This window comes from Puma concolor, chromosome C1 (assembly GCF_028749965.1).
Source record: "Puma concolor isolate L17-30 chromosome C1, mPumCon1.1.hap2, whole genome shotgun sequence".
Lineage (NCBI taxonomy): Eukaryota > Metazoa > Chordata > Mammalia > Carnivora > Felidae > Puma > Puma concolor.
In genome coordinates, this window is record NC_141674.1 from 24,776,481 (window position 1) to 24,798,915 (window position 22,435).

Consider the following 22,435-nt stretch of genomic DNA (forward strand, 5'->3'; position numbering starts at 1 on the left):
GGATGGTGGTTGATAGTTGGACATAAGGTGAATGGGCTTAATGCCTCTGAACGGTACACTTAATAATGATTCAGATGGGGGCTGTCTGGGTGACTCAGTCGGTCAAGTGTCTGACTTCAGCTCAGGTCATGATCTCCTGGTTAGGTGAGTTCAAGCCCCGCATCAGGCTCACTGCTATCAGTGCAGAGCCCACTTTGGATCTGCTGTGTCCCCTGCCCCTTCCCCACTCACACTGTCTCAAAAATGAAATGCTTTTAAAAAGTGGTTAAGATGGTAAATTTAAGATATTTTTCGTAAGTTTTTTTGGAGAGAGAGCATGTGTGCAAGTGGGGGAGGGGCTGAGAGGGGGAGAATGAGAATCCCAAGCGGGCTCTGTGGTGTCAGCCCTGATCCTGACGCTCAGTCCCACAAACTGTGGGATCATGACGTGGGTCAGAATTAAGAATCAGATATTTAACTGCCTTAGCCATCCAGGTGCTCCAAGATGGTAAATTTTATGTGTTTACCACAGATTTTTTTAAATGTTTGTTTTAGTTTTAAAATAGTGTGAGTGGGGGAGGGGCAGAGGGAGAGGGAGACACAGAATTCAAAGTAGGCTCCAGGCTGTCAGCTGTTCGCATAGAGCTGGACACAGGGCTTGAACTCACAAACCATGAGATCATGACCTGAGCGGAAGTCCAATGTTTGACTGAGCCACCCAGGTGCTCCTGAGATTAACATATTGTATGGTGTATCTGTACTTTGGAATATTATGTATCAAAAAGAAATGTGCTTTGTTTTTATAAGATACCCATGACATTTTAAGTAGGAAAAGGGCAGGTTGTAGAACAATGGCATGCTGTAATCCCTCATGTTAAAATTATTGTAGCTAGTGTTTAATTAGGGGTGCCTGGGTGCGCCTGCATGCGTGCACTCTCAAAGATAAACATTTTTTAAAAATTATGTGTAACTGTTTAGAAGGCTGTTTGTCAAAATGTGGTTGGTATATTTAGGGAGTATTTTTATTTCTTTTTATTCCTTTTAGTAATAATTATGTGTTATATGTGTAAACAGAAAATCTGGCTCACCTTTTTCCTTGTATTGTACCCACATAAAATTAATATAAAAATTAAAGACGGAAAAGTGAAATAGTCTGCCTTGGATAGCCTTTAAATTAAAAATACTTTAGTTGTTCCCATGGGATTGTTGTGGTAGGTTGAACTACATCATCTTCAGGCAGGCCAGGTATTTTCTTTACTTGTTTTTTTTTTAGAATTGTGGTAAAAGAAAAGGAGAATTATAAAATAAATATTTGGTCTTTGTCCAGGTTCCTAGCACAGAGGTCCTAAAACCTTTGGGATTGTCAGAGTGGTAGAAGTCTCTATTCCTATTTATAAAGAGCCCCTTTTGGCCACGCCTGAGTTTAGGCTAAGGAGGTAACTTAGGGCCACTGGATAGCCTCAGGATAGGTCTGGGCTCCCAAAAGACTGAAGAGTTGATTGGAAAACTTTTCAGTCCCTCCCACCCACAAGCAGAGGGGATTGCGCTCTGTAAAGACTCTTGAAAAGCCTCTATAAAACTTCTCGATGCAATGAGCTTCCAAGTTGTTAAATAGATCGATGCTGCCTAGGGAAGGCATGGACGCTCTGTGCTCCCTTTTCACCGTGCCCTGGTCATCACTGCCATTTGACTATTCCTGAGTTTTAAGTTGTAAACTGCTGATACTAAATAAAAGTTTTCATGATTTTATGAGTCATTCCAGCAAATTATCAAATCTAAGATGGCAGGGGGTGGGAGGGCAGCCTGTGGAAACCCCCAAGTTTTATAGGCAAGTTGGACAGAAGTACCTGGTTAGTCTGGGCACTCGGCTTGACACTGGCCTCTGAAGTGAGGATTATCATCTTGTGGGACCAGGCCCTTAAACCTATGGAGTCTGACACTACTTCTAGGTGTAGTTAGTGTCAGGATCGAATTGAATTGTTAGACACCTTTGGGTGAAAAAGACTGTTACACATTCGTTGTCAGAAAACATTACAAAATCGTATACGTTCCTGTTGCAGTCAGATCACAGGCTTTTTAAAGATAAGACTGTCCCATCCTCTGCAGCACCTAGCCTAGTGATTTGTGCACAGTAGATGCTAAGTAAGAACAGTTAACTTTCCCCAAATAAAAGTATTTTCTGTATTTAAGATTATGCCTTTGGCTGCAAGTTTTTCATCAAATAATAGAAGTAGAGTTTATTTTATGCTAGAGCAGTTTTCTTTTTTCTTTTTACATTTCTTTTGAGAGAGAGCGAGCACATGCGCAAGCAGGGGAGGGGCAGAGAGAAAGAGGGAGACAGGATCTGAAGCAGGCTCCATGCTGACAGCAGAGCACCCGATGTGCGGCTCGAACCCATGACCTGCAAGATCATGACCTGAACCGAAGTTGGACGCCCAACTAACTGAGCCACGCAGGCGCCCCTAGAGCAATTTTCTTTTAAAAATATTCATAAATTGAGATTTGAAACCCATGGTGGCGGGGGGGGGTCTCTTAATGAACGCTTATTTTTTACTGTAATCACAGAATCATGCAACCGTCACCACAGTAATTTACTCCTCAGAAAAACTGCATACCCATTAGCCATCACTCCCTATTTTTCTCCAGTCCACCCAGCAGTAGGCAATCCCCAGTCCACTTTACAGATTTGCCTGTTCTGGACACTTACTATAAACTAAATAATACAATATGTGACTACCTTTTTTTTTATTGCCACATACCATTTTTTATTCATCATTTGATGGGCATTTGTGGTGTTTTTACTTTTTTTAATTTTATAATTTTTTTTTAATGTTTTATGTTTTTTTGAGAGAGAGAGCGACAGTGCGAGCAGGGGAGGGACAGAGAGAGGGAGACACAGAATCTGAAGCAGGCTCCAGGCTCTGAGCTGTCAGCACAGAGCCTGATGCGGGGCTTGAACCCACAAACTGTGAGATCATGACCTGAGCCGAAGTCTGACGCTCAACCAACTGAGCCACCCAGGCGCCCCTGTCGTTTTTACTTTTTGACTCTTGTGACTAACGTCCAATAAAAGGACTCCTGAAGGTTGAGTGTGAAGACAAACAGTAACCATACTTCAGTTTTGTGGGAATGTCCTAATCTACTTGGCCTGTGGGCCAGCTGCCTGTTTTTATTGGAACATAGCCATACCCATTCATTTTCAGATGGTCAATGGTTGCTTTCATGCAGCAACTGCAGAGCTGAATAGTTGCTACAGAGACTCTGGTTCAGTCTCTGTCTCTGGCCTGATCTGTTTTTGAAACTTTAACTTCAAGAAATATCTTCCATGTTTACTAAATGCCCTTTCTCTGTTTCTTGTTTTTGGGCAGGCAGAGAACATTTATAATGATGAAGACCCTGAAGGAAGCGTGGATCCAGAAGGACAAGGGTCCTAGATATGTCTGCACTTCTTGTGATTTTAGACTCCCCTGTTTTTCCTCTCAACCCTGAGATTGATTTAACACTGGTTTTGAGACACAGACTTTGTTTGGCTATCCCTCTATGATAGATAGGTACCATCAACAATGTTACTAGCCCAAACAGAGGGTGTTTTCTAAATATTAACTGGGGGACTTGATTCAGTAAAACCACAGACTTCTATTTAAATTTTCTTCAGGAATTTTCTAGTAACAAAGGTCTAAAGTAGCCACTTTAGAAAGGGGAATATTGTGTGTGGTTATTTTTCTTCTTAGGCTGTATCCCCAAGTTTTTCAGACTCCTTTAAGTTAAGGCTAAAGTGAGGAAGGAATAGAGCCAAGTGAGGTAGGTATCTGAGCCATGGAGTATAAATACCACACGATGTCATTTTTATTCAGGAAATGGGGGAGATTGAAGTCCTATAAATTCCTCTTCTGAAATCTTCACACCTGACTTTCCAGGATGCACATTTTCCTATGTAGACCAGTCTCCCCTGTTTCTTCAGTTAAGTCAAACCTATGTGTTCCTCTTTCCCCATATATTTTTGCTTGTTAGTGTATTTCTTGAGCTGTTTTCATATTTCTTTCCTTTCTGTGAAATGGTTTTTTTAAAAAACTTGGGACCACCAAGTTGTAAAGATGTATGTTTTTACCTGACAGTTATACCACAGGTAGACTGTCCAGTTGAGTTGAGAAGAGTGAATTGATAGCTTGTATTTGTTTTTAAAATTAAATTAATCCTGGATAAGAGTTGCTTTTTTTTTTTTTTTTTTTTTTTTTTTTTTTCCCAAAGGAGTTAGTCCTTGACCACTAGTTTGGTACCATCTCTATTTTGGGTGACCTGTTTCACCAGCAGGCCTGTTACTCTCCATGACTAACTGTGTAAGTGCTTATAATGGAATAAATTGCTTTTCTACGTAACCCCATGCTGATGGGTTTTATTTAGTACATAACATTCATCAAACACCAGTCTGGCTTCTCGAAGGGTTGTTCAGAGGACAGTAATTGTCTCTGGTCTTTGACTATCAAGAGCAGAATTAAATATAATAGACCCAGAGCTAGAGAAAAGAGGTTCACTCCTTCCCAGGGAAAGTGCAAGACATAAAATGCTGAACCCGAGAGGCACAGGATTAGTCTTTGATAAAATCACATCTTTTTGAAGTCTCTCTAGAGAGCTACATGGACTTTCAAGACTGTCAAAGGCAATGTGGCAGAGAGCATTTAAGGCAAATTTTAAATTTGGAAAAGGTGTTTGAACCTTTTCCCATAGAGAGGTTGAATCTCCCCAGTATATTTTTCACTGGGGTCTGTACTTAGAGGTTAGAAAAAATAGGCTCTTGAAAGCCTTTATCACCAAGTACCATAACCAGATAAAATGCCTGGTTCTTTGCCAGGCACTCAATTTAACTGAGTAGATCACTCTGACCCAGAATCATTTTCATGAGACACAGTCTTTGGGAAAATCTGAGTATTCTTAACCTTTAGGTTCAAATCTGGATTGGTTCCTTTTTTCCAAGTCAGTAGTTCTTTTAGAGTATAGCGAAAATTATCTTCACAGAATTAGGAGTAAACTGTATGAGTCTGCACAGACTTAAACTTTGTAAAAGGATTCATTTTAAAGTCTAATACTCATGGCACAAAAGAATTCAAATTGTAAACCCATGTAATGAAAATCGGCTGCCTTTTTGACCCTACCTGTGCTCCAAAAAAGGTTTTTGTTTTGGGCCAACACAAGGCAAGATACATTCTTCACAACAGTAAAGTGTGTCCATACATCCATCCTTTACTCTGCACGTGGGGGTTGCTGCTGGAGAACAGAAGGCTTCTTTTTCCGTTGCTAAGTGCATTTAGCTTGGTACCAGCAGCCTATGAAATAGACTCCACCTAAGCCTTGACTGATGGTGTTCTGCCTCCAGCCAGCCTTAGAATCTTTTTAAACAGGTCAGCCAGTATTTGTAACTTTCCCAGGGTGAATTGCTTGCCAAGTCCCTGGCACTCCCTTCTCTTGGAAAAAAAGTATGTCCAGAGGGTACTTAGTGATCCTTTGCTAAGAAGTTTTGTGTTGCTGTTTCTGGATTGCAGATTTGGCCATATGTTTCTAAACAGCCCCTGTAAAGTTGAGAAAAGAAAAAATAAGTTTATATTTTGTGCAACTTGAAATAATACAGCATGAAGTTCATCACAACTTCCGAAGTTTACTTAGTGTGGGCTAAGTTGGGGAGAGATTGCTAGAGTGTGATTTACATATGATTAGGAATGCATTTCCCTCCAAATGCCTATTAGGGTGCCTCTTACCTGCGAAACTGAATGAATGGTAACCTATGTGGTGGTGATGGGACGGACTAGCTAGAAATTTTCTCTGCCCAGGTTAACCTTGCATGGGTGTTAACAATGACTGAAATTCTCATTTCTTAAGATGAGTCGTTGCCCTTTCCTTCCCTATTGTACTTTTAATCTGATCCACACAAAGGTGTTTAACATACCATTTTCCTCAATTACAAGGTTCTCTAATCTCCCAAACAATAAGCGTAATCAGTTACTCCTAGGTAAAACATGGTAAAAGAAAATGCTAGTAAGTTACGAAAAGTATTGGTTGTAACTGTTATTTGTGAGTTTGTATCTAAGACACAAGACTAGCTAGAAAGTAAAAATTAAATTTATGGGCATCTGTCTAGTATACAACTTAACATAGACCTTTTTTATCCTTAATGTCTTCATCCAAGAGAATCTAGGATTTTATCAGGAATATAAGAACATATTAGTATATAAAAAAATCAATGGATAGGCGTGTTGCTTGTTTCACATATTAAGCAATAATCTTGGGGCACCTAGGTGGCTCAGTCGGTTAAGCATACGACTCTTGATTTGGCTCAGGTCATGATCTAACAGTTCGTGAGTTTGAGCCCCGTGTCCAGCACTGTGCTGCCAGTGCAGAGTCTGCTTGGGATTCTCTCTCCCTCTCTCTCTGCCCCTCCCCTGCTTGCTGTCACTCAAAATAAACTTTAAAAATAAATTCTGTCCCTCAGGCTAAAACAATACCTACTTGAGTTTTTTGTTTTTGTTTTAACTTCCATATTTAGCCTTCTGGCCTCCTTTGTCGTCTGAATTAGGTAGTATAACTGTCTTCTCTGCTATTCTAAGGAAACTTTATGAATAGCTGATGGGGTAGAATAGGCCAAGGAAAGTGATGCACAGAGCCCCTAGATGTGTCATCCTCTTACAGAATTCCCAGTGATAATTAGGGCATATTTTGAGTCCTGCTAGAAACAGAAACATTCCAAGTGACTGCTGAATGCTTAAATCGGGCAATCTGGAGGTATGTGTTATTCCTAACTGACTTGTCATTTGACACACTTTTTTTTTTTTTTTTCAGGCATTAGTATTGTTAAGTTAGGAAAGCAGCAACAAGGCAAACACCACTCTTGTACCCTCAAGGATCACCTTGAGACTGTGTCTCGATTCCACCTGTCTGAGAAGTGGGAGCGTTAGCCTGTCCCAGGCTCTTGGATAGCATAGCCCTTTAAAAAAAAGAAAGCCATTTTCCATTTGTCCTGGATGAGCACAGTTTGGAAATCATTTCCCAAGTCATTTTTTTGCTTTTCCATGTTAAGTGAAATTTCCCCTGAGCAACATCTCCCTCCCCACCATCCCCTCAGCCAGTGTCAGTTAAGATCTGAATAGCAGCAAAAACTGACTTATAAGTTGAGAGCTCTTCGGCGAGGCTGATCCTTAGCTGCTCTATCTCTTTGTTCTTCTGTTGCTGGAGTTGTACCCCATTCCTTAACCGCCTTTGTCGTTCTTCCATTTCCTCCAGCTGTTCCTGCAGGTGAGAGGGTCAAGAACATCTCTAGTGAGCAGAACAATAAAAAAACTGGCATTGCCCGTTACAGTTTATAAAGCACTTTCTTAGATGTTGTTTAATCTTCAAGCCAGTATAGTTTGAGAAACTGGTTCAAAGAAATGTTGGGACAAAGTAATCCTGCTTACGAAAATGGTGACCAGAAAGGAGTCTTGTCTATACTGGCAGACTACTGCTTAATAGAATCCTACAAAGGATGGGTGGGTGGGTGCTCAGATGGTTTTTTGTTTGTTTGTTTTGCAGTTTTAAGAAGTGTTGGGGAGAATTTTGGTCCTCTAGTCAGTGTGCTGAGAGTTTTATGGACCTCTGGCTTTGTGCGAGTTTATTTCTATCAGGATAATCAGTTTTTACATCATCCTGCAACTTAAAGCAATTTAAAAGAAACCAAGTCTTGGGGGTGCCTGGCTGACTCAGTCGGTATAGCATGCGACTCTTGATCTTGGGGTTGTGAGTTCAAGCCCCACGTTGGGTGTGGAGCCTACTTTGGAAAAAAAATCAAGTCTTTGTATGCAGTTATTCTTAACTATTTTTTTGTTTATTTTGAGAGAGAGTGTGTGGGAGGAGCAGACTGAGAAGGGGAGAGAGAATCCCAAACGGGCTCTGTACTGTCAGCACGGAGCCTGATGCAGGGCTCAAACCAACAAACCATAAGGTAATGGCCTGAGCCAAAATTTTGAGAGAGATACAGCACAAGCAGGGGAGGGGCAGAGGGAAGGTGAGACAATCCCAAGCAGGCCTCACACCATCAGCACAGCCTGACGTGGGGCTTGAATCCACGACCTATGAGATCATGGCCTGAGCCAAGATCAAGAGTTGGACACTTAACTGACTGAGCCACCTAGGCGCCCCACTTATTCTTGGCTATTAAATGTAGTTCTAAGAGCGTTAAAACTATTGGAAGTCCAGTTGTTTACAGGAAAGACTAAACACAAGTTTTGTATTTGAACCTCCTTGAAGTCCAAAATAGCTCTGCCCAGTACTTCTGTAACATCATATGCAAATAGGTGCTTTATTAGGATGTTGGCTATCCTAGTTGTTAATTTATAACCGTATACTGTTTACTTGTTACACAAAAAGACTGAATTTGTTCCAAAGTGCTAAGTTGGAAGATGAAGAAGCTATATGCCCCAGAGGCCTTCAGGAGCCTTAAGATGATTGTCCATTTCCCATTCTGCCCAAACCAAACAGGATATATTCTGTAAACTGTCTCTGCCCAGGATTAATGCCTGAGGAGTGAGGTAAGGAAGATGTCAGCAAATCCGTCTCTGGCATAGTTGGTAGCTGGCATGGATCCTTAGGAAGCATGAGGGAGATGGGAAGGGAAGGTTGCAGCTGGAAGGCCTGTTTTAAAGGGGTAATGACTTCACCTCAGATTTTGAAGAATAATGAGCCAGGAATCCAGTTTAGGTACATGCTGTTATTAGAAGGATCCCAATAATTTGTTCTCTAAGTCATCCTTCATATACCTATGGCACATCATTCTGCAGCGTTTGATACTCTGGCTGAATTTCGACTTTGGTCAACCTTGTCAAAAGGCCTTTTTTTAGTGCCTTAGCCATACTTTGGTGCCACACAGAGATGCGGCCTTGCCATCTAAGCCTGTCTTCTGGAGGGAAGCACCTGCAAACCTCTGCGCCCCAATTCCCCAAGCCTCCCTTCGACATCTAGCAAAGCTGTATTTTGGTGAGACCTAAAAGTACACGCTTGGGAAGACAGTCTGTACCATCAATGATAAACTGACCAGGAGGAGCAACGTTACAAAATGAAACAAATATTGCTACCCTGACTGGCGTTAAAGACAGTCTCCGGTCTTAATCATGTAGCACCACAAGATTAACTTTCTAAAACTGCTTTATCGTGTTCGTCTTTCAAAGACTTTCCACCTCTTCAGTCTAGCATTCAGACCCCCTTTAGTCTGACCCCTACCTCTAATTAGAACCTCCACTGCGCTTTCAGATGGACATTTTCCTCTAGCCTGCACTGTGTGGCAGGGAGGCCACGACTAGTCACATGTAGCTAATAAGTACTGGAAATGCAGCTAATCTGAATCCACATGTACCTAAGTAAAAGCTACACAGATTTTTAAGACTTGGCATATAAAACAATGTAAAATTCCTCAAATTTTGATATTGACTCAATGTTGAAATATTTTTATATACAGAGTTAAATAAAATACTAGTTTCACCTGTTTCTTACCTTTTTTTTTTTTTTTTTTTTAATGTGGCTACTAGAAAATTGTAAATGACATCTGTGGCTTGCATGACGTTTCTTGGTTCTAGCCTGCTGCTCTAGCCTGACAAATTCACAGATCTCTGTGTCTTTACTCCTGCCATTTCTGTCCCCTAAACAGCATCTGCTATATTACATTACTATTTATCTTTTTTCTTCTTGTGTAACTCCCAGCTTGTAGGTTCCTGTCCAGCACCCTGCACGTAATGCTGGATGTGAAGCACGTAGATAGTAAACATTCTATAATCCCGCATTCACGACCTACCAATTTCATCTAAAAACTTGAAGACCATTCTCAGCAAATTCCTCACACCACCCACTGCACCAGTCCCCAAATCCTACCCAAATATTTTACTTCACATATCTCACATGATCTCTCCCTCATAAGGCTTAAGTGGTCTTTCCAGGCTCCTTCAATCCATCCTACATGCCACCATTTTTAAAAGTACGTGCCTATGTGCAAGTACTTTACAAAGATTAATTCATTCTTTCCAACAGCCTTATGATGTGTATTATTACTAATCCCATTTTACAGTGAAGGAGCAGAGTCACTGGTGAAGTCATTGGTCTGAAGTTTCCCAGACAGGAAGTAAGCCAGGATGTGCCACTGGCTTAGAAAATTCATACTTTACAACTGCGTTGTTGCCATCTTGTCTGTGGAGCTCTTCAGTGGCTCCTCAAACTGTTTTCCATGAAACCCCAGGAGAAAGCCATATAGAAGTGCCCTTGCCTCAGTTAGAAAGTAGCTCACTTTTACCTGTTTTACATGCTGGCATTCTATATCAAGTTGTGTTTGGGGAAAAGGGTCTGTGGCTTTGGAGAAAACCTTTTTTTTGAAAACCACTGACTTGAAGACTATGGAAAATCCTTCAGTCTGGTCCCAATCTACGTCTACAGCCACATCTATCTAGTCACATTCTTAGGATCCAGCCACACTGAGCGCACTTCCCTTAACATGCCTTTTTATGTTTTCATGCTTTTGTGTAAGTCATTCCCTCTGCCTGGAATGCCTCTTTCCCTTGTCTACCCAACGAATTTATTCTCCAAGGCTTGGTTCAAACGCCTTGTGGAAGTTGAATGTGAACTCGGGCTAGATTGCACAGGGTCAGAATCCTCCTTCTGTCACTTCCTGAACAAATGATTTGACTTGTCTGTCTGGTTTCTGTTTTCTCATTTTTCATACAGTGACAGTAATTTATAGCTATCTCACAGAAAGGTAAGGATTAAATGTATTAATACATGTAAAAAACTAAAAGTACATGGTAGCTATTGTTAACTCTTAGGAAATTTCCCCTCCGTGTCCCCAGGCAGGGGTAATTATACGTACTTCATTGGTACAGTGCCTTATTCCTACTACTGTTATAGTGTTTATCACTTGAAGAATATTAATGATTTCACTGATTCTATGGCTTTCGCATTTTAACATTTCAGATCAGGGTACATCTGAAAATCAAGTGTCTTTGATTTTACGCAATATGTTCATTATATCTGGTATCCTTCCTGGACTATAAACTATTTGAGGTCAGGAACTACCCATCTCCCCCATTTCTCATCTCATCTCTTCTGCCAGCACACAGTTCACTGCCTGGCACTTGGTAAGCAGGCGTAGAAAATATTTGTTGAATGAATAGATGATGGTGATGAAAGAGGCAGAGTGTACAACTGCCAGAGTGAAGTGCACCCTCGAAAAGTAGATGCCGTAAGTGACCTTTGGCAAACAAGTCTGGGGAGCCATTTCACAAAGCAGAATTTGCTTACTAGGACCTTGATTGCTACTTTATGACAAAGCAATAGGAGACATCCATCAAGAGTATTTTTCATAGAATGATCTTTGGAAAGCTGTACCAATCAGCAAATCTGAAATCCAGCACAGTGATGAAAATCACGGGCGGGTGGGGGGGCAGGGGCAATTCTACAACCCTAACACTATGTCCAAAAACTCCTCCAGAGGATTTCCTGTTGATGGTACCACTGTCCCAGTTAGCCTTGTCTGAAATCTTGACACCCTCTGTGACTTCTCACCCCTGCCCCCTTCATTCAGTGGCCACATTATCCTGCATTTGTTCTTGCATCCTTCCCCTTCCTTGTATTCCCACATTGGTTCCTCTTACCTATAGTAGCTTCCTGATTAGTCCCCTAGCTTCTAGGTCTCCAGCCCATTTTACACACTGCCACCCGTACTTTTTCTAAAAGTAGAGAAGCAATTATGTTACTCGCTTGATTAAATACCTTTACTGATGCAACTGAGTACTGAATGAAATCCAAACTCCCTAGTTTGGATTTCTGAGTCCTGACATGACCTGGGGCGCCTGGGTGGCTCAGTCAATTGAGTATCCAACTCTTCATTTTGGCTCAGGTCATGATCCCAGGGTTGTGGGATTGAGCCCCACGTCTGGCTCCACACTGAGTGTGGAGCTTGCTTAAGATTCTCCCTCTCTGCCCCCCTTCCCAGCTCACACACTCACTCTCTCTAATTAAAAAAAAAAAAAAAAAAAAAAAAGCCCAACATGATCTGCCCCAACCTACCTTTACAGTTCCACTCACCTTTCAATTTTTCACCTGTCATATGCAGCCAGGTTGCAGATGTTGAGTTAATATATATATTAAAATTACTCTCCTATTTTTTTTATTTTTTTAGTATGGCTACTAGCAAGGTTTAAATTATATTATGTCTTGCATATTTCTTTGGGATAGCACTGGTCTAGATCTTGCCTATATTTTAATACCTAGCTCAAATAACACCGCTTCTTCCATGGAGTGTTGTCTGATTTAATGGATGACTAAAAATAATTTCATTATCCTATAGCACTCTTACCTGTACCTCTCTTCAATCACATGCTGCTCTTTCCCCTGGATTATAATTATTAATGTAATGTCTGTCTGAGTACAACTTAAGGATACATTTTATGCCCAAAAAATAAAAAGATCCTCTTTCACTAGACTGAACCAATTAGAAAGCTGCAGTGGGGGAGGGGACTGCTTTCATAATACAAACTACAGAAAGCTTGACAAAATTTTGAGCGAAGTGAATACAGCCATTTTCAACAGAGGATATGTTCCTTGAAGGATGTATCAGAATCTCTGGAACTTTTTAAGCTTATCCAAAGGAACATGTATTTCAAAAGATGAAAATACTGCTCTGAAAGGAACCACCACATTGTGGTCCCCTCATAGTGGCCAGCAGCCCTTCAGTCAGCATTTAACTGATGTCCTCTGAGCCCGAGTGGCAGAAAAAAGGAAAGCAATGCTCCCTTCCTTCTGAAAGCTCCCAGTCCGTGGGAGAGAGACAAAATTGTGTTTTTACTTTGTATTTATATCCCACCCTGTTCTATAAAGGGATTAGAACTGGCTCACACTTAATCAGAAGTAACTGGAATACAAGTGAAATGGTGACAATGCACAAAGAAGGAAAATGAGGAATAGAGCTTCATAGATTTCATCCCAGTTTTTGCTTTGTTTTGTTTTAAGTAATCTCTATGCCCAACATGGGGCTCAAACTCATGACCTCGAGATCAAGAGTCACACGCTCTACTGAACCAAGCCAGCCAGGCGCCCCTCATCCCAGTTTTAAAACTGGGAAGTTCCAAGGCAGAGATCAGCTAGGTGGGACTTGAGGGTGAATGTGCAGGGAGGGAGAGAATGAAAATCCCACCTCGCCTCATCCCCCTCTTGCTCCCTGCACCCAAGCACGATTCACCGAGAATTGGAAAACTGTGCCGTGGAAAGTGCATGGAAACATTCACGATTGGCCAGGCCGGGGTTCATAAACCACCAGCTCGCTGAGCCTGTTTCCTCATCTATGAAAGTGAGAACACTTGATCTGGAGGCTTAACGAGGGGACTGGGTGACGGTCGGTGTCAGGGCGCCGCCTACACTCTCAGCCCGGAGCGCCGGCCTAACCTGGTGGGATGAAGAGTGGAGTAAAGGAGCGGCCGCCCCGAGGAGTAAGCAGGTCCTCCTGCATGTAGGAGGGCCTCCTTCAAAGTGGCCGCGAGACCTGTGACTCCGGTCACCTTTTCCTGCCCCAGGCTAACTGTCCGTGCCCAGGGGGCCTACCCTGTACTGCTGAACCTCCTCATCTCGTTTCTGCCTCACGAGCAAGATCTGGTCCTCCAGGTTCCTGTTCTGCAGCTGGAGCTGCCGGGCCTCTGCTTGCAGGGGTCTCAGAGCCTCCTTCATCCCCTGGATCTCGGCCTGGGTTTTCTGCAGCGCTTTGGCCGCAGCTTCTTTCCTCTCCAGGAGCCGCAGCAGCTGAGGCTCATACTCTTCCTCCAGGCCTTGGCGGCTCTCTGCCATGAGGTTCTCAAACTGGGCAGAGAGCCGCCGGCTCTCCTGGAGAAAGTGCCCGTCCCTCTGGCTGGGAGGTGCTTCTAGTTGTTGCCGTAACTGCTCCTTCTGCTTCTGATAGGCGTCCCGGAGCTGGGCCAGTTCCTCCGAGAGCTGGGCTGCCCGTGTGGTCAGCGCTTCCCGGAGATCGGCAAACTGGGCCACGTCCTGCCGGCGGCACTCGAGCTGGTATTGGCAGGCCACGCATTCCTTCGTCACCTTGAACAGCTTCTGCTTGACCAGCCGGATCTCCTCCCTCAGCCCGTCCCTCTCCAGCTCTGCTTGGGCGTGCAGTTTGTAGGCGGCCAGGATGTCCTGATGGACCTGCTGCACCTCCTGCAGGGCTGGTTCCCGGAGCAACACCAGCTCGTGGATGAGCTGATCCCTCTCCTCTTCCAGCTGGGCCACAGCTTGGACACATTGCTGGAAACGCTCCTCTAGCAATTCCAGGTCCTCTATGCTCAGGCTGTCTGTGCTGGGACCAGGCCCGGCTTGGAGGCTCTCCTCAGGGCTGGGTTTCTCCTCGCTCGTGACCGTCTCTTCCCCGGAACTGGTCTGCTCTGGGCTTGTGGTCTTTTCTGGCTGCGTGGGCTCGTCCACATATAGTATCTCCTCTGGCTTCATAGGCTCGTCCATCTCCAGGGCCTCCCCTGGTTGCCTGGTCTCCTCGATATACAGTGCCTCCTCAGGCTTCTCCGTCTCTTCCACATAGAGTGTCTCATCGAGGTCACCTGTGTCCCCCAGGTAGAGAATGTCCTCTAAGTTCAAGGTCCCCTCCAAAGACAGAGTAACTTCTGGGTTCAAAGTCCCCACCTCACGCGGGGATTCAGAGTTCTCTTCGAGAGAAGAACTGGCTTCCGTTCTTGTTTCTCTGCAAGAGAAATGACTTAAAGTCAGAGGGCAGCCACAATCCCGGGATGGTTCCTGACGGGAGCCATCGGGCTTTTTTCGGCCTCTCACATCTCAGAGGGCACTTGTCTGCTCCTTCCCCCTCCGTCAGCCTACCCCCATACACCCATGGCTCAGATCCCCTGACAACATCCCCATGACGTCAGCGTCTAGCCTCTGCTTACATACCTTTAAGGCCAGGAAGCTCACATCGTTCCACTGTCATAAGAAAATTCTAGCGTTGAAGTAAAACCTTCTCTGCAATTTTTTACCTGGACTTGGTTCCTCTTTCTGGAATCAGACAGATCTAACTACTTTCCCATGCCAAGTTCTTTAAACACCTAAAGAAAACTAACATCTTTCGATTATTCCATGCATGCCAAAGTGTCCGGTGCCCTCCTCGTTTGGGTCACTTCTTTCTGACTCGGCTCCAAACTGTCACTGTCCCTTGGGGGTGGGTATTGGAAACAGTATCCAGGTATGTTCTGAGCTCTGGACACTATGTTTCTGTTGATAAGGCCAATATTGCCGATAGAGGGCAGCTCAATCATACTGGCAAATGCTGAGTTTGACTAAAAGCCTTTAAGACTGTCTCACACTGAGTACTTTTATTTTCCTAACTTTTTTAATGTTTACTTATTTTTGAGAGAGACAGAGCACGAACAGGGGAGGAGCAGAGAAAGAGTGAGACACAGAGTCCAAAGCAGGCTCCAGGCTCTGAGCTGGCAGCACAGAGCCCGACGTGGGGCTCGAACTCACTGCGAGATCATGACCTGAGCTGACGTCAGATGCTTAACCGACTGAGTGCTTTTAAACCACATCTCTTGTTCCTGTAAAAACATTCATCTTGTTAGAATTGGCCCATCCTCTGGCCTGTCAAAGGCTCTTGAATTCAGATTCTGTGATTCTGACAGAGAAGTTCCTTAACCCGGCTGCCAGTTGCCTGCTAATTTAACCAGTTTCTGTTAAGGAATATTCTCCTGCCTCTCTGGCCTTCAAATGGCTTTGGTCCTTCCTGTTTCAATTCATCTTACCTACCTTGGATCTCTGGGCAATTAATTCTTTGAAAATATAAAATACCACGGAAATAATAACAATAAATTACACTTAAAAAGGTCCTAATATCTGAATCTAATATCATTCAGGCTCAGTTCTGAATGATTTACGTACACCAATTCATTTAATCCTCATAACATTTTTATGAGGTAGTCATACTTATTATCCCCATTTTACAGATCAGGAAACTGAGGTGAAAAGAGATTAAGTAATTTGCTCAAGGAAACTCATACTCCATGAGCACCAGTTATAAAACAATCTAAATGTGAGTGTAGCTTACGAGAAACTTATTTTAGACAGAAAGCATAAATGAAAAGCCCCATGTATCAATGAAGTCATCTGTCTTGAAAAGGCCTACTTGTGTCCAGGTTTTAAGCTCTAGGTCTCAGCTCCAAGTTCCCCCTACAGATTACTTTTATTCTCAATCGTTGTGTACTCACTCTATCTTCCTCTCTAGCACCCCCAGGAGTCCCTGGCTCCCCATTCTGTGTCTCATGGTGGCCCTCTGGAAACCACAAGTGTGGCTTCACCAGGCCCCAGACATCACTGGCTTCACGCAACCCAAGCACCTGCACCGAAATCTAAAAGCTTGAAGGCAGCCTCAACCATCACCCTGTCTGTTCCCATCACTTTACCACAAAGACTGATCTCTCTCACCTGGTGTCACCTAGCACCTCAAACTCAACTTCCCCCAAATTATCCTTCTCCCTGGGCTTACTATACCTGTATTCTCCAGCTCAGAGAAGCACATCCCCATACAGCAGGTTGATGAGACAAATAATCTACCCCCCCCTTCTTTTTTTTAATTTAAATTTTAGTTAGTTAACATACAGTGCACTATTGGTTTCTGGAGTAGAACTCAGTGATTCATCACTTACCTACAACAGCCAGTGCTCATCACAACAAGCGCCCTCCTTAATACCCATCACCCACTTCGCCCATCCCCCCTCCCTCCATCAGCCCAGAGTTTGTCCTCTATCATTTAGAGTCTCTTATGATTTGTTCCCTCTCTTTTCGTTCCCTGCCTCCCATATGTTCATCTGTTTTGTTTCTTAAATTCCACATGAGTGAAATCCTATGGTATTTGTCTTTCTCTGATGGACTTATTTCATTTAGCATGATACATTCTAGCTCCATCCATGTCGTTGCAAATGGCAAGATTTCATTCTTTTTGAAGGCTGAGTAATATTCCATTGCATATATATACCACATCTTCTTCGCCCATTCATCAGTTGATGGACATCTGGGCTCTCTCCATCGTTTGGCTATGGTTGATAATGCTGCTATAAACATTGGGGTGCATGTACCCCTTTGAATCTTTGTACAATAAACAGGTACCCCTTTGAATCTACATTTTGTCCCCTTTGGGTAAATACCTAACAGTGCAATTGCTGCATCGTAGGGTAGTTCTATTTTTGAGGCAAATAATCTTTAAACAGCTCTTTTCCTCCCCCACATCGCCAACTCACTGAGAACTGACCTATCTCAGAAAGTCTCCAGTCTCCACCTCCTCCTCATCCCCTTGCCAGGGCCCTACTCCAAGTCATCGCATACCTGCACTCATGTGCCAGCCTTGTAACGGGCATTCTTCCTTCTCATGCCAGCCTATTGCCTACAGTGCCACAGCTCACTGGAACATAACCGTGTCGCATCACTTCATGCACAAATAGCCAGCTGCTTAGCATAGACTCAAAGCCCTTAAAGATGCGGCCCCAACATACCTTTCCAGGCTCATCTCACACTACCCGCCCCCGCCCACCCAGAGCATGTGTTAACACTTTTACACCTCCTACTCCTAGCCCACTATGTCTAAAGAATCCAGCTCAGAAAATACAGCTCCTTGTACACCATCTGATGAGAGAACAATCCTGCACCACCTGGAAAGGTAGAGCTCGTAGCACCAGAAAGGATGCACCTGCTCAGCCGGCCAGACCCACCTTGATCCTCAACAGAGCCCCTGCTTTCCCAGCAGACGGCCCTCACAGGCTCCTGCTGAGTTCTCCACCCTGGAATGACGTAACTGTGTTCAAGGCAGTATTCCAAGTATTTTACATGAATACTCATGTATATGATGCTCATCTGTTACCCCCATTTTGTGGATGAGGAAACCAAAGCACTGAGTAAAGAACTCACTCAAGGTTCCACAACTTGTAAGTGGTAGAGGCTGGAGAAGATGGCATCTGGCTCCAAAGCTGGACGCTGCTCCTTTTATCACTGTGTTCCCAGAACAGGCATGAGTTCTAAAACAGGTACAAAGCTACAGCAGGTCCAACAGAGCTTGGCACAGAGCATTCAAAATATACTTATTTAGAGGTGCCTGGGTTGGTTAAGCCCCAGTTGGTTAGGCATCCGACTTTGGCTCAGGTCATGACCTCACGGTTCCTGAGTTCGAGCCCCACGTCGGGCTCTGTGTTGCCAGCTCAGAGCCTGGAGCCTGCTTCAGATTCTGTGTCTCCCTCTCTCTCTGCCCCTTCCCTACTCTCTTTCTCTCTGTAAAAATAAATAAACTTTAAAAGGGGGGGGGAGGTGCCTGGGTGGCTCAGTTGGTTAAGCATCTGACTTCAGCTCAGGTCATGATCTCACAGTTTGTGGGTTTGAGCCCCGCATTGGGCTCTGTGCTGACCGCGAGGAGCCTGCAGCCTGCTTTGGATTCTGGGTCTCCCTCTCTCTCTGCCCCTTCCCTGCTCACACTCTTGTCTCTCTCTCTCTCTCAAAAATAAACATTAAAAATTTTTAATTATAAAAAGTTAAAAAAAAAAAATATATATATATATACTTATTTACCTACTCGTAAATTTCTATTCGTCTTTCAAGCCCCACTCATCTCCCCTGTGAAGCATTTCGCAGACAAACCCATTATTGTGTTCTCAAGGCACTTTGTGTGCAGCTCATCTTTGCACTTAGTGCTATTACAGCAGTGAGCGTGTCCGTGTCCCCTGAGAGTCCATTTCCTAAGGACAAGTACAGTTCTCATTCTCTGTGTATCCCAGGGTGGGGCTCTGTAGAAGGAAGGCAGGCAAGAAACCGACTCAGATCCAAGGAGGAAACTTTGCCCAAAGTCAAGTGGCAAAGCTGGAAGTAGAACCCCGGCCACCTGACTCCCAGGCAGCGCCCTTATCACACACTGTTGTTGCCTCTGTTGCCCCCCACAGTGCCAGGCCTCTGCTCGGTGCTGCCCTCACACAGCTGCCTCTCTCTAAGGGGCTGAGGAAAATACCGTATGGGAGGTCGAGGGGCAAGGGAGCCAGCTCAGCTGGGGCCCCTGACTTCAGGCTTCCTTGGACTCCAAGCAGCCTCCCTCTGCTGCTCTGACCCTGGCCCTAGAGGACTCCAGCAGCTCCCACTCTGCACATCGAGGCTGTGGCAAGGAGTGTCTGTGACATGCTGCAGGCATGCGTTGGTGTGTGTCTGACTCTGTGTGTATCTGTATATGCATATGGCAGCACAGGTGACTGTATGTGCAAAACTGTACTCAGCTTTGTGCTGTGTGTGACAGTGAGGGGTGTGGGGTGTGTGTGTTTGCACCTTCACCTCTTCGGGGCTATGGTCTGACCTGGGGCAGAAATACTCCCTACTGGCCCCAAATCCCTGAGCCACAGCTCTTTCCCGGTCACCAGTGGTAAGCTGACAGAGTGGATGGTTGGGGGCGGGCCTTCTCTCGGCGGGGGGGGGGGGGGGGGGGGGGGCGGGGGGGGGAGCCAAAGACCAAGGCCCTCCTAAGACCCTCCCCACCCCCCATTCCAGGCCTCAGACCGGAGACAGCAAGCTGCCCGAACAGGCTCTTAACTCCAAGCTGGCAGCTGCCCAACCTTGCACCAAGTCCCTTCCACACAGCGAATTCAGCAACTGGAGGCCTCCATCTCCAGTCGCATTTGGGGTGAGGAATGAAAGAAAGCTAGAAGCGTCCTTGGCCACTCTGGCCCAGGGGCATTTGCCGGTGGATGCCCACCAGTCTGAAAGGGTTAATCGTCACCCAGCCCCGGAGGGGAGGGGGGGCGCTATAAAAAGCCACAGACAAACGGAGGTGCCGGGACCCCGGGCCTCCCCCATCTCCCTTGGCCGGTGGCTCCGCCCAGTGCCCGCGCCGCACCCCGGCTGGCCCACCACCCCCAGCCAGGCGAAAGGTGATCGCGGGGGGCTCGTCCAGCGCCCCCTCCCCCCAGCGCGGCGACTCGGGCCCTGCGCGGTCCTACCTCGCGGCCTGGGCGGCGCCGTCCCCATCGAGCCGGGGCTCCGGGCTGGCCATGGCTGCGCGACCCCGGGCTGGGCGGCCGCGTTATTAATAGCCGGCCCCGCGGGCCGCTCGCTCCGCGCCCGCGCCCGCCGCACTGGCAGCTGCCGCCGACACCGGATCCCGCCCGCCCCGGGCCGGGCGCGCCCACTTGGCCCCAGCTCCCGCCCGCGGGAGGAGGGAGCGGGCCGCGCGGCCGGGGGCGGAGGTGGGGGGTGGCCGATCGGCGTCTCCCAAACCCGCGGGCCCTGAGATCTTCCCGAACCTTCTTTCTCTCCACTCATTCCTTCCAAGGGTCCCAGCTGCGGGGGGGGGGGGGGGGGGGGGGGGCAGGGGAGGAGGGCGGCTCTGCAGCCCCAGAGGAGCACTTCCCCTGCCTGGGTTCGGGGCAGAGGGTTGAGGTGGGGGGACTGAGGCACCCCAGCGCGCGCAGCTCGGCGTCCTGCGAGCCCCACCTGCGCAGGGGGAGGGGGAGGGGAGGCCTGAGCGCGGTGCCCCGCAGCTGTCCCGAAGGGCTGGGGGAGGAGGGGCCACGGCCACACCCGGTGCGTTTGGGGATAGTCGGGAGCCTGTTGCCGGGGGCTAGGGAAGGGCGGTGGGAGGACTGCGTGGGAGGGGCTTAAGCCTATAAGGTCGAGTCCACATTTAACACCGATGTCCACCCCCCGCGCTGCGGGGTTTCCTGGGGTCCCTCCGCTTGCTCCACCTGTCACCCCGACCCAGCCGCTCCTCTGTCCACTCCGAGGCGTGCCCCCTCCCCCCAAGGCCTTAGCCCATTAGAGTCAGGGTCAAATTTCAACACTGAAGTCTTTCTCCCTAAGCCAGAAGCTGCCGGCCCCTTCCCAGACCTGGGCCTCCGGCATTCTCCCTTCCGATGCCTTTTTTCCACTTAATCTCTCTGTCTGAGGAGGTCTTTGACTCAACCGCACAAGAATGCTGTGTACTGTAAAGAGCGAGGGGCTGGATGTGTGTTAAATCAGAGAGGCCTTGAGTGTGGGGCGGGGGTGGGGCAATGGTGCCGCGCGGTGTTGAATGCGTGTGGGTTGTGTGTTGTGATCAACGTGCCCACTGCAGGCGGTGTGAACACCACATGGTTGTGTATGTGGAGGGGGAGATGGTGGGATTGTGTGCCCGTGTGTGACTCTGTGACGACTGTGGGGTACATATCTGTGTGGGGGCATAGGGTTGGGGGCTTGTATAATCTTGGGGCGCGGGGTAGAGAGTGGTTGTTAGGGGTGGGGATCCGCGGTTGTGGACTCTTGGGACTGTGTTGTGGGGCATGTGTATGGGCCTGCGAGTGATTGTGTGCCCTCGAGGGACTAGGGCTGATGCGTGTTAGTATGCGAGTGGGTGCTCACAGGGCCATGCCTGGCGTGTCCTCTGTGTGTGACCTGGGGCTTGCCGACAGGTTCACTAATCTGTGTATCTGAGGGTGCCGCCTGTGGCTGTGTATTTATATCTCTCTGTCTAATGCAAGGGGGTGAGAGATTAACACCCAGGGTAGCCAAATACACCCTTGTAAGGCATGCATTAGAAAAAGCCGGGTTTTAAGGAGGCGGCTGGTCATTTTCTGACTTACCCCTAAAATATTCCAGAGGAGGAGGTTGGCAAAGCCTCAGCTGCTGGTCATTTGACAGCTGCTGCCACTCAGAGAGGAGCTGAGGGAGCCAGGGTGAGGCCTGCGGCAGCACTATTTGCTGTAGGTGCTAGGCAACAGGCCGCAAGGGTGGCCTTAAGAAGGGCTATCCCTTCCCCTCCAACACCCCCCCCCTGCCCCGCCCAGCCCAGGAGCTGGCCCTGGGCTGTCCCCAAAGCCGAATTCCTCACCCCTTCTAACCTTCCCTAAAGCCTTCCTTAGGCTGCAACCCCAAATCTCTCAGGGTCCCAGAAGCACTTCCACCTGCATACCTTAGTTTATGCTGTTCCCACTTGTCTTGTCGAACACCCTTCACATCCCAGCTTCTACTCTTCTTTGGGTCTCTGCTTACATGCCATCTCCTCAGAAAACCCTTCCCTGATGTCCCTGCCCCCCAGCATAAATGTCCATCAAGTTACTATTTATCCCACTGCCTTATTTTCTGTACAGCACGGATTACATCTGAAATAATGTTGTTTCTTTTCCATTCCTTCCTTTTCCGCTTTCCCCACTAGAATGGAAGCCCCATGAGAGCAGGGACTTTGCGTTGTCTTGTCCCCTGCTGTGTCCCCAAGACCCAGCATAGGGCCTGGTACATAACAGGATCTCAAAAAAAAAAAAAAAAAAAAGCCTCTGCTGCTCACCACCAAGAAGCCCCTGTGTACTTAGGGAAACAGACATTCACATGTGCTCAGATTGCATATACTAAGGCTGAGAGAGGTATGTGAGGACACAGGACTCAGTTCACTTGGCATACGGCGGCATTCGGCCTGTGC

General features: G+C 46.5%; 2 protein-coding genes across 5 annotated transcripts in view; one reads left to right on the plus strand and one right to left on the minus strand.

Moving 5' to 3' along the window:
* Positions 1 to 4,355, plus strand: part of RBBP4 (RB binding protein 4, chromatin remodeling factor) — a 20,864-nt gene extending 16,509 nt beyond the window's left edge. Inside the window, exon 12 of the mRNA XM_025935107.2 lies at positions 3,348 to 4,355. Within this exon, the coding sequence (XP_025790892.1) occupies positions 3,348 to 3,413 (66 nt within the window). The 3' untranslated portion in view covers positions 3,414 to 4,355. The remainder of the gene's footprint in view (positions 1 to 3,347) is intronic.
* Positions 3,802 to 21,704, minus strand: SYNC (syncoilin, intermediate filament protein). Of its 4 annotated transcripts, none has more exons than XM_086716335.1 (5): positions 21,603 to 21,704; positions 13,579 to 14,719; positions 7,130 to 7,254; positions 6,876 to 6,952; positions 3,802 to 5,543 (listed from the first exon to the last, which is right to left on the minus strand). In XM_086716335.1, the coding sequence occupies exons 2-5, from the start codon at positions 14,482 to 14,484 to the stop codon at positions 5,533 to 5,535; spliced, it is 1,119 nt and encodes a 372-aa protein (XP_086572461.1). In that variant the 5' UTR covers positions 14,485 to 14,719; positions 21,603 to 21,704; the 3' UTR covers positions 3,802 to 5,532. The 4 variants fall into 4 exon arrangements, with proteins under 4 accessions (XP_086572461.1, XP_086572458.1, XP_086572460.1 ...); XM_086716332.1 differs by lacking the exon at positions 21,603 to 21,704 and adding an exon at positions 19,986 to 20,270; XM_086716334.1 differs by lacking the exons at positions 6,876 to 6,952; positions 21,603 to 21,704 and adding an exon at positions 19,986 to 20,272.
* Positions 21,705 to 22,435: the final 731 nt, after the last annotated feature.

Bases quoted from the DNA above. Each gene is read 5' to 3' on its own strand.
- SYNC (XM_086716332.1), bottom strand. From the start codon at position 20,038: ATGGCCAGCCCGGAGCCCCGGCTCGATGGGGACGGCGCCGCCCAGGCC. The intron at 14,720-19,985 runs GTAGGACCGCGC...TTTCTCTTGCAG, and splicing joins GGCGCCGCCCAGGCCGCGAG to AGAAACAAGAACGGAAGCCA. The intron at 7,255-13,578 runs GTAGGCCCCCTG...TCTCACCTGCAG, and splicing joins AGGAGGTTCAGCAGTACAGG to GAACAGCTGGAGGAAATGGA.